The sequence below is a fragment of the Macaca mulatta genome, chromosome 1 (genome assembly GCF_049350105.2).
Source record: "Macaca mulatta isolate MMU2019108-1 chromosome 1, T2T-MMU8v2.0, whole genome shotgun sequence".
Lineage (NCBI taxonomy): Eukaryota > Metazoa > Chordata > Mammalia > Primates > Cercopithecidae > Macaca > Macaca mulatta.
In genome coordinates, this window is record NC_133406.1 from 139,288,882 (window position 1) to 139,305,322 (window position 16,441).

Here is a 16,441-nt window from a genome sequence, read left to right on the forward strand (position 1 = left end):
TTGGCTTTCATGTCATATAAGACTAAGTCATCCATAGAAACTGAGATGAGAGAACAATTTGGGAGTGATGGAAATATCTGGAAGTAAATACTTTGAGACATGTTTATGAGGTCAAATGCTGACTAAGAGCCACAATGAGGCTGTTCACAATGTAGAGAAACTTCCAACCTCCTACCATCTCTTCTCTCCTAATGAGTTCTGCCGTTTCTTGGCTCTGAGAATCCTTCTTTGCCTTTCATTCCTTAAGTCCTCTAGAATCTATTCCAATACCTGTAAGATTCACAGTGTTCATTTCAGTTCATCAAACTGATTGATAGACACAATTCAGGTAGAGATTTTTAAACAGAAATTTTATTGAAAGAATTTTGATACAGTTCATGATTCTTTTTAAATACATATGAAGTTTAACAAAATATATACATGAATGAGTTCAAGTAGAAAATGTGAAATATACATTATAGATTTGTTGTATTGCACTTGGGCAAATCATATTTGCTCACTTCAGCATATTCAAACCAAATCACAACATAGTCTTTTAAAGCTGACATTATAACTTAGCCTTGTACTCAAACATTTTAAGAAATGTTTTGATGCCATAGTCTTCACCAAAAGAATCAAACCCAAATTCTAACTTGGCCATATGTTTAACCACCACTGAAGGCAGGGAGGTAAAGTGTTGTAGGGGTGCTTAAAATATACTAAGAAGGGATTTGGCAATTTTCCATTCACAGTATTTCCAATATAAAAGACTCATTCTGTTTATCAAACCCACAAAGTTGGGGGGAATATCACTTGGGAAAAAATTTCACTGAATTGCTATTAAGGGAAGCAATGAAGTTACTTGACAAACTATTGACAGGATGTCTAGTTCAAAATAGAATTTTCATTGAGGCTAACTGTAGCACAATATGTGATACATAAACAAAATTCAAATATTAAAATTCAAAATAAAAAAATGTTCCCTGCTAGTATAAAGTAGAAGTTCTATAATGGAAATAACAATGAAAACAGATGAAAACTCAGTGAAGAAATAGAGGGAGGTGCTACTAAAATGTGTTTGAGGGGAAAAAGAGAAAGGTAAAAAATAATTCTGGGAATATTTAAGTCAGTAATTGAATACATGTAGTGTTGTCTTTAAAGTACCTTCAAGAAAGACCTCTTTCATTTTGGATGACAATACATCAGGATAAATGAAATATGTGAATATGGCAATTCTATAAAAACAAAGGAGACTATGGAGACTGTCTGGTTCCTGACTTGGCCATACAGAATACAGAAAATTCAAGTGACCCAGGTTCCACAGTCCCAATTCTGTCAAATTTCGATCCAACAATTTGTAAAATGGATAACATCTTTATACTTCCACTGTATATGAAAAAGAATGAGCAGCTCACAGGGCTACTTAAAAAAAATGGCCAAGGTGAATATATAGTCATTTATTTGTGCAAAAATGCCAAAGAAATGCTGAGATGTCTGCTGTAAAAAACAGTAAATTATTGGTTTTACCTATCCTTAACTCTTACTTTTGACACAACTATCTAAAATGTTCACTAGTTAACCATTTACTGAGCGTGTAAATCCATGAGGATAAAAGAATGCATAAGAGAAAGATATTCTTTATTACAAGCTTTCCAACATCATGATCACAATTACAAATAATTTTCAAGGCTGTTGTAAGAAGTCAACATTAAATGTTAAGTTTAAGCATAGATTACTACTATTTATGCAACATAGTTCTTGGTTTTGAAAGGTGTGCATAAAATGTAATGTAAATCAAATCTACTTATCCCTCTCCTGTAGTACAAAATTGCTTGTACTTTTGGGGAAGATAATTCCCTAATAAACTAAATTAAGGTCTCTCGGGTAGAAGTTCAGTTTCTCTCTTCATACGGCCACAGAGGGTACTATCTTTTGATTTAGTCCCTTAAGCAGCTTACTCTGCAATACCAACAAAACTCTATGTTTTAAATAGTCTTAAAAGTGCTTAAGGGAGTTCTGGTTCCTCTTTTTAGCCTGCACAGTTTAAGACCAATGGGAAAGGTAGGAAATAAGCATAAGGGCACTGGAAGAAGGAATGAGTCTGAATAATGTATAATGACTGTTCCCCCATACCAATTTTGTCATGGTGATTGTTCACTAATTTTACAGGAGAGTCTATTGAGATCTGCTACAACTTCTTGGATCTTTGAAGCACTGCTGAATGACATACACAAAGCAGAGCAGATGTCAGCACCTGATTAATCAGTGCTCTACTACTGGCTATATTCCCCAGGCAGGTCACTTAAATTATCTCCAAACAGCTTCCTCATCTGTAAAAAGGATACAAATCCCTTCCTCACAGAGAAGTTATGAGAATTAGAGGAGATTTGAAAATGCTCTGTCAATCATAAAATCATACAAAATTATTCCTTTGTAGAAATTTGAGGCTTAAATGTAATAACATGAAGGCCACACTAAGCGTCTGGCACATAAATACTTACTAACCTTGCCTTCTGTGTAATCTGCAGTTAGGAAATATAAACCAAAGACACCCTGGTCAGACTCACATCCATTTGGCTTTAAACAGAACTGTCCTTCTCTGCTCCTTTTCTCTTTTTTTTTTTTTGGATTCATAATCTTTCATTGTATCTGAGGCTATCTTGAGCCTCTGGTTGAGATCTGGGTCACTAAGGCTTCTGGGGGATCATGTCTTCAACAAACTTTCCAATGAATGTCCAAACAAAATATAATTTCCTTTTATTTATTTATTTTTTTTACCAAAGTTCTTATGAATTGGAAAATAATTTGTTTCAAAGATGGTGATGAAAGGAAAAAAAAAAATTTAACTTTCCAAAGGTAATGCTTTTATGAAGAGTTAGAATTTAGTATTTAGAATTCTGGTTAAGACTTCAACATTTTACCTTACTTAAAAGATTTGTTTTATGTAACATTTAATGCCCAGTTTTGCATGGCTCTAAAAATCTTTAACATGCAAAAGCTTCTCCAGTGACTGGAAGCCAACATGACAAGACTGAAATGGAATGACCTGTGAATTAGCCTGGTTTATAAAAAAATACCAGTTCAGAGAACATAAACAAAATAAAGAAACTAAGCAATCCTTACAATGGATTTAGCCTTGGGCAATTAACAGAAAAATTCACTCATAAAAGGATCCATTTTACAGATACCATTTTTTAAAATGTCAGGAACTGGCTTTATAAGAGTAAAAAAGTTAAAATTAATTACAACATCTTCCATAAAGAATATTATGGAAATAATTATATATGAAAAATGAGACAATAAAAGTCCATTTATAAAGTGCCTTAATGTACCAAAAAAAGGAGGTTAGATGTCCTTTATTTACAAATCATATTTAATCCCATTTACAGAAAGGCAAATATTACACTGGAGAGGCAGCATAATAGAGTATAAAGAACTCTATTCTGACTTTCAGTCAGAAGATCTGAATCTTTTTGGCTTTGCCACTAATTATCTCTGTGACTTTGAGCAAATGAGAGCTTTTTTGGGCTTCGGTTTTCTCATCTGTAAAATGAGAGGTAGAACTAGACTGCTTCTAAGGCCAGTCCTTGCTTAGATGTAAAATTCTGTGTTAAGCAATGTAAATATGGTTCTTAAATTTTGGCATTACATAACAGGGTTCTACCATATTAATAATCTCTGTAAAAACTGATTATTCCATAGTAGGTAGGTACAAATATTAACATTTTGAGTTCATGATTTGGCTGCTGTACAAAGGTGCAAAAAAGTCATGGCATTTTGGTTACTGATATACATGTGTAGGTTTTCAGGAATGCTGACAAATTCCAAATATAAGGGAAATGACAGCACAAGAACACTGACCTACAAATAAACTAGATACTGTCCTTCACAAAGACGCATGGGGAGTTAGCAAACTGAGGAAGCTGTGGATATGTTAAGCCCTTCATCTTGAGGAATATAATCTGTGTTTAGAAAACCAAAGCTCGTGGCTGAGCACGGTGGCTCATGCCTGTAATCTCAGCACTTTGGGAGGCCGAGGCGGGAGGATGACCTGAGGTCACGAGTTTAAGACCAGCCTGGCCAACATGGTAAAACCCTGTCTCTGCTAAAAATACAAAAATTAGCCAGGCGTGGTGGTGGGTGCCTGTAATCCCAGTTACTCAGGGGGCTGAGACAGGAGAATCACTTGAACCCGGGAGGCGGAGGTTGCAGTGAGCTGAGATTGCGCCAATGCACTCCAGCCTGGGCAACAACAGTGAAATTCCATCTAAAACAAACAAACAAAAAAAAAACCCCAAAAACCAAAGCTAGTATAGCTATATTTCTGTTTGGGAAGGTTTACCAGGCAAGGTAAACTGTCCCTGAGCAATACAAATTTGTTGTCCAGAGAATATTTTGAATTTTAAAAATATTGGCAAAGTTATATTCAGATACGGGGTTTTTGTGTGTTTTTGTTTTTGTTTTTTTTGGTAAGAGTTAGCCCAATATCAGGGACATTGTAAATTAATTTTATAATAATAATCAGGTAGTATTTCTCATTGGAATTATCAACTTTAGTAATACACATGTGCCAAGAACACTAATAAGACAAAATATTTCCTAAGAGTGACAAAAAAAGTTGCTTTTTCTCACTAATTTTTTACTGCTGCACACATAGGTATACTGGCATTTAATTAAAGCATAAATGTTAATGCTGACTTGCTAACTGATATGAGCTGGCAATATCATGTAACAAATGCAAATTCACATCAGTCTAACACTATATAAACATACTCATGCATTTGTGTACTGATAGTACAAATAAAATGATTCATATTTTGACAAAAACTAAACTTGGAATGGAGAGCTCTGTGAAAGGCAGACTTGGGTATTCAAATATCTCCATATGTGAAATATCAGTAGTTATACATACTCAGTTTTTAAAGGCACACATCCAAAATCTCCCTTCATCTAGATCTGTCATTTTCTCTATCTAATATGCCAAAACCCACAAAATATCCCAGAGTTCTCTCAGACTTGGTGGTAGTTGCAAACTTCTAAATGACTACTTATATTTGTAGAAAAACCAGTACCATTATCAGGACACTTCCTTTTGAACTTTCCCTCTTAAAAGACCTCAACAGTTGTTTTAAGCACATACTACTGCAGTAAATCATAGCTTTCAAACCACCTGGCAGTAAGCAAACATGTTTAGAAAATACTACTTTGCCTGCAGAAAAGAGACTATTGATAGACTTCATGGCAATCTGCAGCAGTTTAGAAAAGAATGAAGAAAGTGGTCTAGTTCCCCTAACAGAGAGTAGTTTATAGATGTAGGTCAGAAATACGGGAAAAGACACTCTGAAACTTAGAATCAACAGGGATTTCTGCTTATTGATCTACATTCTTAATCATCATTTCCATCCTGCAGGGTTTTTTCTCCCACATTTACAATTTTTTTAAAGTTAAAAGGGAATACGTATGGTAAAATGAAGTATGATGGGAAAATCAGATCATTATCTATTCATAAAACACAGAGAATACTTAAGGAGAGTGTTCAAGCACTTATCTCAAATTGCAATTTTATTTTTCAGATATATAAGAACCTAGAAAATCAACTTAGTACTTACTTCCTAGATGCCTGTGTTAGGAAAAGTTCTACATTACCACATTTCCTCTGTACCTTTAATAATTCAAACTCAATAAAATGCTGCTTTAGGATTCCTGAAAGCAATTGTATTTGTGCAAAGCCTAAACAGGAAAACAAAGTGGATGACTTGGCATTTGAAGAATGAAAAAGCCAAACGGCACTGTCACAATCATTTCTGCCTTCAGTCTCCAATGCCTTTTTCTTTAATTATAAAATCCATAGAAATGGCAAGGAAAGATATAGGGAAGTTTATCACAGATACAGTAGCTTTTACAGAAATTTGAAATTCAGCAGATGTTTTAAGTCAAAATTTTCTGTATAACAGATGAATTTGCAAAGTTTTGAAAACACAGTCCATGAAGTAATTTAAAATGTGATAATTAAATTTGTTTTAAAAAGCAAATTAAGAGCTTTTATTTTCTGATAAGATAAAACAATCAAAGAAAAATGTTCATATATCCAAACCTATGCTGGAAGTACACAAAAAGACAATTTGTATACATTACTGGCGATAGTCTTGCTTTGTATAGATTACAGAATATCCATTAAAAAAAAAAAAAAAAAAAAAACATAGCCGGGCATGGTGGCTCACGCCTGTAATCGCAGCACTTTGGGAGGCTGAGGCAGGCAGATCGCGAGGTCAAGAGATTGAGACCATCCTGGCCAACACGGTGAAACCTCGTCTCTACTAAAAATACAAAAATTATCTGAGTGTGGTGGCACATGTCCATAGTCCCAGCTACTCAGGAGGCTGAGGCAGGAGAATAGCTTAAACCCGGGAGGTGGAGGTTACAGTGAGCTGAGACCACGCCACTGCACTCCAGCCTGGCGACAGAGCGAGACTCCATCTCAAAAAATAAAAAATAAAAATAAACCATACATGACTTTTGATGGTACATTTCTATGCTGGCAAATACATTTTCGGATACAAAGGCACTTTGAAAACCCAATATGGTTTGGTTCGTAAGTTTGCAAGGTACAAACAATTTTACAAACATGATTATACTGAAGAACGTCAACAATTGTGACATTACTTATAGAACAGATTTCCAATTTCTTTCTTTTTTTTTTTTTAAAAAAAAAGTAATACTGGTTTTGTGGGAATGAAAGCAGTGGTTTCCAGCAGCTTCAGTGAAGACGTTCCAGAAGACTGGAGGCCCACAATCTGAAATTCCTACTGGCTGGGATGAGAGGATGATGGTGTGGGCATTCAACATGAAAACAAACAAACAAAAACCAAACACAAAAAAAGAAAGAAAAAGGACAAATCAACACCCTAAACCAAAAACCTCAGAAGTCAAAAAGATTTGGAGGAAAGAGCACAAAAGAAAAGACCAAAAGTCCAGGAGATATCCTCTTAAATCTGATCGCTTAGCTGTGAACTCCCCACAGAGCGTAAACGGCTGACTCTACCCAGTCTACTTAGTGCTCGGGAGTTGTAGTGATAATTTCTCTCTTTTAAAAAGCTGGGTACAATGTTTTGGATCGTACAGTACCAGAAAAATTTGGTCCATAAAAGGTGCATAATTTCTTTCCATTCACTACATAGCTGCAAAGTCAATCTGTACATAGAGCTGCCTCACTCCAGCCTGAAAAGTAAAAAAAAAAAAAAAAGTTAGAAAATCAAACAAGCTAATAACACCCTACACATTTCAGGAAAGTAATTCTTTTCTTTTACAAATCTCGCTTTGAAAAAAAAAGAAATTATTATTTCAGAAACAAATATATTCATAAGCTACAAAAAAGAATCTCCATTTACCACTACAAAACAACTACAACAACAAAAGAGCCATGTTAACAGTCACACACCCTATCCAGATATCCAGGTGATACTTAGAAAAACGCAGTTCTCTTTCTACAATTACAGAGTAATTACAGAGTAATTACAGAGAATTGTAATTCCCTTTCTACAATGCTTGACTGGTTGGCTCCTAGCTGAAATTCATACATCAACCCTGTCTAAATCCTCCTATGATAAATGATTAGTAAACAATCTAGCAAGTATAACTATCTATTGGAATTATTTTGCACTCCAAGTCCTCTCTTCTGTTTTGGATACGAACTTGCTACTCAAGGATACTGCTCTCTAAATTCTCCCCAATATCTTCTGTATTATCAATTTACTCCCTCTCAACTGGATCACTTCTATTAGCATACAAACACACTGTAGCTGTTTCTAGCTTTGAAAAAAACCTCATGAGAAATTATCTTTTGGGTACAATGTACACTATTCAGGTGACAGTTGCACTAAAAGCCCAAACTTCACTATTATGCATATATCCTAGTAACAAAACTGCACCTGTACCCCCTAAAGCTATTTAAAACAAAAACAAAAACAAAACAAAATCAAAAAACCCCTTTACTTAGCCCTACGTCTCCTTTTGGGCTCCCAATCTCCACTCTTCTTTACAGAAAAAGCCTCAAAAGAGTTATCCATATTTGCCGTCTACAATCCTTTTTCTCACTTCTCTCTTGAACTCATTTCAACCAATCTTTTGCTTCCCAACACTTCCCCAAAACTGTTTGTCCAGGTCACGTCCACATTGCTCACATTAATACCAATTCTCAGGCCTCTTCCTACCTCACCTATCAGTGAGAATACAGATGGTCACTCCCGCCTACTAAACATATATATATGTATATTTTCCCTTTTGGCTTCCAGAGAATATTCACTGCCTGCCCTTTCACCTCACTTATCAGTCTTTCTCAGTCTCCTTTGCTAGTTCTTCCTTCTCTCTGAAAATTGAAATCCCCAAAGGCTAAAGAAAAAAAAAAAAGCTTGGTACAAGAGCTAGTAAATACCTCAGCACTCACTCCCAATACACTTACCACCTTGTGATGTATTATACAACTTATTCAAGGTGTTTATTGTTTATTGACCTCTCACTATAATATAATCTCTCCGAGATAAAGGATTTGGTCTTCTTTTTTACACTGCTGACTCCTAGAACCTCAAGTGGGAGCCAGCACACAGTAAGTGATCAATAAGTATTTGTTGAATTAACTGAAATTCCACTAATTTCCTTCTTTCAACCCAAAATGATCTATTTTTAATTAAAGGAACCCGTCAGTCACAATAAGCCCTTTTTTCTCAGTACCACAGAATAAAAGGTAAATTGGAATATTTAATAGGAAAAAACCAGAGTGGGGAAAAAATCTATTAGCATTACCTTTTCACAGTAATTTCTGGACTCCTCAAAGCACTGTTTTCTAGCTTGACTTTTTCTAGAATTCAGGTAGGAGGGCACTGTACAATACTAAGTGCTTGAAAGGATTCAGGAACTACTCAAATGGATAAAAGGCTTGACAGGCTCTAGAAGCTTGCCAGCAAAAGAAACATATTTTAATTTTGCTGGTGCTTCTCCTTTTTTTTTCTTTTTCTTTTTTTTTAAATAAAAGGCCTTCCTGTGGAAAGGTAAAGTTGTTACTCAAATTTGAGAAAAATATATTTAATAGTATCTGCTCCTCAGTTAAGATGATGTGGCAGAAAAAAGACAGAATTTAGTATCTATATGTTCTTGAGTTACAAATTAAAATCAAACTTCATTTTTTCTCATTTTAAAAGCGTTGATAAACACCAACCCTACTAATCTCACACAATTGTTACGTATTCATCCAATATTTGACAGATATTCAATAAATCCTTGCTATATACCAGGCATTTATAAAAGGCTATTACAAATTATTATGATTGATTACAATTATATGATCTGACATTATCCAGATGACACCTGAAATGACTGTACTTAGAAACTCTTTAAAAATTCTTATATATCAAACCATAAGAGGAAACAAATATTGTTCAAATAAATTGTCTTAATTTATTTTATTTTTCAACAACATTGTTAGGTAAAGTAAAACGGGCCAAAATAAGTTGGGCTCTTTTTATTGTCTCTGTCATTTTCCTTACTCCTAGCCCTAACACAGAGAATATGGTAATAAAAAATGAAGTAGCCCAAGGCAGTCAAAAAGAAAGGAAAAACAAAGAGGCTAGATAAATTATCTTTGCATAATCATGAGTTAATTACTCAAGCTGATAACCTTCCCCTAAGGGCTTACAGCTTTCCATAAAAGCTCAGTCTAACAGGAAAAAAAAAAAAAAAAAAGTCATTTTGCTTTATCCATCTGGCCTGATGAGGACAGCTTCAAGTTTTACAGATTCTCATTTTCCTCTTCCAGTTTCCTTCAAAGTAAAGAGAAAAGTGGAAGAATCCTATGGTAAGTCACCTACTCCCTGAATGCAAACTAAGTTTTCTATAGTTTGTTCACATCACAAAGACATGACAGACACTCCAACAGATGAAAACACTGCTCAGGTCCATCATAAATTCTACCCCTAGAATGGGACCAGGAGCCAGAGGCTGGCTGACAGGTCCTTAAAATGTGAAAACCACATAGTACTCATTGCATATCCTGAGAATAATGTACAAACTATACTCCAGTCAATATTTTTATAAATTGGAAAGGCACCTAGTTATTTTGAACACTTTTATGCTCCTAAGAAAATAAATGTTAACCTGGTGCCATAGGCTTAGAATATTTTCAATACATATTTATTGTTGTAGAAAGGATAACAAATCAGAAGTAAAAAATTTAGAGAAATAAACAGGAATATGACTACAGAAAATTATTTCGACTGAACATATATTCATCTTTATCCCTTTAAAATGAAGTCTTGACAAATTGCCTTACTCTTCCTTGTGAAACCTAAATCATTTCAGAGTTAGCAAAATAATGAGTAACTGTGACTAAATTACAAGTCAATAACAGTAACTTGAGTGTGGGTTTCTTTTTCTGTAAATTGTCTTTTGAGGCTCATTTAATATGTTAGGTACTGATCATAGTACTTGGCACATGATGAGCTCTCAATAAATGCTAGCTGCTGATGCTGTTATTATTTCCACCTCTGTTCATCAACCAGTGAACACTTAAATCATGTGGATTACTTAAAAACAATAAACTTAGGGATCTGTTGGCCTCACAACCTGTGGCTGTTCTCTCCAACTTCCAAAGAAGGTCAGATTCTGGTGGACTTCAAGTACAAATGATGAAGAAAGATAATGGGAAGATGGATAAGGAAAAACTGCAGAGCAGGCAACCAAAATCAATACTTAGGAAACATTAAAGCCCTTGACCAAAAGTTTAAAAGAAAAAAAAAAAAAGGAAAAGTGGAAAAATAGTAATCCACCTTCTCCTACTTCCTACCCCCTCCCTCAAGCAGACAGAGCAAGGTTAAATGAGCCACAGGAAGGGATTATGATCCTAGGAGAGTTAACGGAGGCAGAAAGTTTCTGAAACTTGGGGCACTCTTATTTGGGCTTGTGAGGAGGCTTTTTGGTTCCTTCCTGAGTATCAGTGTTAACTTCTATTTTGAGGACAGAGAATAGAGCACAAAAAGCTGAAGCAGGAAGTTGGGGGCTTAGAACTTATTAGGCACAAGGGAGAAAGGCAGAAGAGTAGAAAAGACGGAAGAAATAAAGGTAGAAGTTCTATCAAGGAATAAATATGTATTAGGCGAGATCGTCTTTTGTGTTTTGTGGAACTGAGAATGGTAATAAACCCCAAGCATATTCTAGACTTTTCTTCAAACATATTTCTAGATGTTTCTTTAATACGTTTCCTTCAAACATTATTTCTAACAAAAAGTATGTTAAATTTTTAGGATTACAGTTATGATTGTGAAGTGTGTTATTTTAAAAAATTAACAAATACTATTGGCCAGTTTAAAACATAAGATGTTAATTGCCTTCCTAATCTAGTATCCCATTTTCTTTTCCCGTTTGTACATGAAACACAAAACATAAACTTTCCATTTTATCAATTCCCAAATGATAACTTATTAAAAAGAATTGGTGCAAGGGGAAGAAAAGGGAGAGGACTTTTTCTATGCCAGCACAAAACCTGGTACTTTACAAACTGTATTGTCACTTAATCCCAAAGCAATCTAAGTACTAAGTGGCTTTTAGCAATGCACTTGCATTAGTTTATATTCACGTACAGCAAGCCAACTTCTTTAGCAGTTAAAGATTAATTGGTAACTCTGAAAAACGAAATTAAAAAAGCTAATGCCTAAGATATAGTCACAAAGCTATAGTTTTATTAACAAAATAGAAAGTTATAATTCTTCGACTTTTAGATATTTTTAACCAAAAACTATCACTTACATTCTAATTTAAGACTGGCTATAAGAAAGATACCTAAAAATGTAATAAACAAAAAGCTATAAATTATTGAAAAAATCCTTCTTTTGGTCTTTTGGAACTAAGGCCACCAGTATTTTAAATCTGTCTATAAGAAATACACCTGAAGCATCTGTGTGATCAAAAAGGGAGCAATTTGAGTTTTGTTATTTTTGATAAGTAAAATTTACAAGATATAATTTAAGATTAATTTTTTTTAATTTAAATTTCATCTCATAAAATAAAAATGCTCCTGCAAGCCTTGGCATATACTAATTGCATAAGGATCATGCATTACTAGGGTATACACGGAAAAGGAAAATAAATTCATGAAAATTTCAATTTGCATACGTCAGAACTAAAGCAGTGATCATAAAACAATTTTAAAATCATTAGGTGACAAAAAGGCTTAAAATACTTTTTCAGGGCTTAAAATATTCAAAGCTCAAATGCAGTTTCCAAAACCAAAGAAGCAGTTGAATAAACTTTCAATTTCAGTCATTTTTAAAGCCAACATTTCTAAAGTTACCAGAAGAACCTCCTTCCACTTACTTGAATGGCAACTTCAGCAGTTCCTAAGCCCCGACACAGCTGCTTGCACATTTCTAAAACTAGAAATTGCATTCCTTTTTAGAGGACAAATTGTGAGTAAGTGCCAAAGTCCTAGGAGAGTATGGGGTGTCCTAGGGCTCAACAGAAGCTCACACTATGAGGGTGAAATGACATGGCATATCTAGGAGAAAATTCAAGGTAAAGGAGGGAAAAATAATCTGGAAACATCAGTGAAAAGAAACATTACTGCTAGCCTGGTTATCTTGTTGTCCTGGAAACATGTAGAAGGTATAAGAAGGATTCAGACACATTGTGAAGGTCTTGCATGCTTCATTATGAAGGTCATGAGATAGACTTACAGTGTCTGTTAAGAAAGACACCTAGTTGTTAAAATTCTGAAATAAGTGGTATCAGCATATTGTTTTGTAGTAGTGTATGTCTTGATTACACATAAGATTAGCACTGAAGTAAATCCTAATTATACATAAGATTATTTCATTAATTTATTCCCAAAGGGACCTAATGACACATTTCTCTTTATCAGAAAGATATATTTTAGATCTCATTAAGATCTTTTTGAGCTTGTGGTTAAAAAAGACCAATGGGAACCCAATAATATTTTTCCATACTTAGCATATATAAGGATGGCTTTAATCAAATACAGTCTTTAAAATCTGTTTATACAACAAATTCATTATACACATATACTCTTCTAAGCACTGGGAATGCAAAATCATGACAGCTGGTAGGAACCTGCACACAAGTTGTACAATGTGATATGTATGACATAGAATAAAGTAATTCTGCTTTGTGGGACACTTAAGGCTTCAGAGAGAAAGTAACAATTGCATTGGATCTTCAAGTTAGAGTAGGATTTTTGTCCCACACAGAAAAGTACACAGTCTAGTGGGTTTGGAGTATAAAGTACACGGCAATGTAAAGCAGGAGAGAGACTTTAAAAGTCAGTTGGTTCACGCTAGAAAGTCTGGGCTTTATCTGGATGGCAATGAGGTGCCGCCAAAGTTTCTATTTTTCTTTTTATTTTGGAAAAAAACTTTTTTTTTTTTTGAGACAGAGTCTCGCTCTGTCACCCAGGCTGGGATGCAATGGCGTGCTCTCAGCTCACTGCAACGTCTGCCTCCTAGGTTCAAGCGATTCTCCTGCCTCAACCTCCCGAGTGGCTGGGATTACAGGCAGGCACCACCATACCCGGCTAAGTTTTGTATTTTTAGTAGACATGGGGTTTCACTATTTTGGTGAGGCTGATCTTGAACTCCTGACCTCAGGTGATCTGCCCGCCTTGGCCTCCCAAAGCGTTGCGATTACAGGTGTGAGCCACCATGCCTAGCCTAGTTTGAAAAAATTTAAAGTCAAAATAATAGTACAATAAATACCTGTGAACCCTTCAGCTATATTTACCAATTGTTAATATTTTGCCAGTTTGCTTCATCTCTACATATATATTTATATGCAATTTTTAAATTTTACCAAAACATTTGAAAATTAAACATCTGGATATTTTGCCATTAAATCCTTCAACATGTATCTCCTAAGAATTAAGAACAGTCTTCTATAAACACAATACCATTATCACATCCAAGAAATTTAACCACTCATACAATTAAATGAACTACTACAGTCTATAATCAAATTTCCTTGATTATTCAGCCCTTTCCTGTGTGGTTGCTTTTTTTCCCCAGTCCAAGACCCAATCAAACACCACACATTGCACTTAATTGTGAGGTTTCCTCTAATCTAGAATTATCCCCTACCTTTTTCTCCTTTATGACATTGACACTTTTAAAATAATCCAAGTTAACAGCCTTGGATTTATATGCTGTTGAGGCTCTCACAAGCTGTATTTGTCTGGATGTTTGCCCATGGTTAGATTGAAGTTAAACGTTTTTGGTAGGAGTACCCCATAGGTCATGTTCTGTATTCCCCATGGTATCACACCAGGAGGAATATAATGTCAGTTTCAACCACAGATTTTTAACACATGGAACCTGTTTCTTCATTACATCTATGTGTTAGATCAGGGGTCCCTAACCCCCAGGCCACAGGCCAGTACTGGTCCATAGTCTGTTAGGAACGAGGCCACTCACAGCAGTGAGTGGCGGGGGAACTGTGGCATTAGATTCTCATAGGAGCGCGAACCCTATTGTGAACTGCACATGTGAGGGATCTAGGCTGTGTGCTCTTTATGAGAATCTAATGCCTAATGATCTGAGGTGGAACAGTTTCATCCTAAAACCATCCCTCCTACCACCACCTTCAACCCCCGTTCATGGAAAAATTGTCTTCCACAAAGCCAGTCCCTGTTGCCAAAACGGTTAGGGACTGCTGTGTTAGATGATTCTGACAGTGGTATCAATGTCTAGGTTTTTTTGCCAAATGTTTCTAACAAACTAGACTGAGAAAAGAATTTATATTCTCTCTACCTCTTTCTTAGATGTTACTGACATGACCTTCTTATTCTCCCAATATATACACAATGCATACCATAGTAATCAGTCTTTAATTGTCAGTCATATAGCTATGTTAACTCATGATGGCACGAGCCTTAACTGAAATAATTTGGTTGTAGACCATGCACTAATTCATGATTCCAATTGCACTATTAAGAAAAACTCAACAGCATATAAAGTTATTAAATCACTCAGTAGGTGACCATAGTTTTGCTGTCACACAAAAAAGTTAACAGTCTGCTTTTAGCTAAAGCCACTTATTCTTATTCCAAACACTGTTTTAGAATTCTTGGCTTCAGATAGTACCTAATGTATCTTCTAAGAAATGTGCAGTAAAGGATAATATACTTTTTCTTGAAGAACTCAAATAAGTACAATGATGAGCATATAGGAACTATCTTCCTATTCCTGAAGAATATTAACTAAAACAGGTATTTCCAAAACGACTCTGTGGTTGGAAAAAAAAATGTGGCTTTATGTTTACCTTATAGTTTAGTATATATATATTTATTATGTTAAATAGCATTTTTTTTTTTTTTGAGACAGGGTCTTGCTCTGTGGCCCACACTAGAGTGCAACTGGATCATAATTCACTGCAGTCTCAAACTCTTGGGTTCCAGCAACCCTCCTGCCACAGCCTCCCAAGCAGCTGGGACTATAGGCGTGTGCCACCATGCCCAGCTAATTTTACGTTTTGTAGAGATGGGGTCTCACTATGTTGCCCACACTGATCTAGAAATCCTAGCCTCAAGCCATCCTCTCACCTTGGCCTTGTAAATATTTTTAAAACTACTAGTTATAAAAAATTTTAAGACCCTTAAAAAGAAGTTAGTAAAAAAGACATACCTGAGTAAAAATATTATGTGTTTGGCTTAAAATCCACCTAGCATCAGCATCAGGTGCTACTATTAATTTCAAGGTCCCAACATAAACGTCAGAACACAAAGTCCAGAAGTGCTGTTCCTGTAAACTGTAAACTCCTTGCAGCTGCTGTACCTGAAATATAAAGGAGAGATATTAACATCATAATCAAATTAAGTACTCCCTTCTACTTATTATGCAATATATCAGTAAACATGGATTCTATTCTCTAGTTTAAAAAAAGGAAAGGAGGATGTTTGAATAAATAAATAAATAAATACTCTTGAGTACTAATTATGTGCCAGGTACCATGACAAGTATTTGGGAAATATAAATAAACACATATCAAAATATGTAGGACACATCTGAGAGTATGCCCCACAGGGAAATTTACAGTAACAATCACTTAATAAAGTCCAACACCTATTTATGACTTGTAAAAAAAACTATTAGAAGGACACTTCCTTAACTTAATACAGGCTAACTACCAAAAATGTACAGAAAATAAGGATGAAACATTAGATTTATTCCCTGAAGATCAGGAAGAAGGCAGATACCCAAATCACTGCTATTGTTCCGCATCTCTATATTGATCTGGAGGAGTGGAACTCAGATCAACAACCAGAAGTTAAAAGAAAAAAGTTCAATGTGAAAAGATCTTTATAACAATTACAGCAGTTTACAAATAAAGAGGGAAGCTTCTCTGGGAGTGTGTTAACTACCTATCTCCGGAAATGGTCAAGAAGCTGTAATACCAACTTGATGTCATAGAG

General features: G+C 35.1%; 1 protein-coding gene across 4 annotated transcripts in view; it reads right to left on the minus strand.

Moving 5' to 3' along the window:
* Positions 1 to 331: 331 nt before the first annotated feature.
* Positions 332 to 16,441, minus strand: part of SLC30A7 (solute carrier family 30 member 7) — an 84,954-nt gene continuing 68,844 nt past the window's right edge. The window contains exons 10-12 of one of the 4 annotated variants that reach the window (XM_077992348.1): positions 15,654 to 15,803; positions 7,105 to 7,197; positions 332 to 6,789 (exon numbers count right to left, since the gene is read on the minus strand). In XM_077992348.1, coding sequence (XP_077848474.1) covers positions 7,150 to 7,197; positions 15,654 to 15,803 — 198 coding nt within the window. In that variant the 3' untranslated portion in view covers positions 332 to 6,789; positions 7,105 to 7,149. 4 annotated transcript variants of the gene reach the window in all.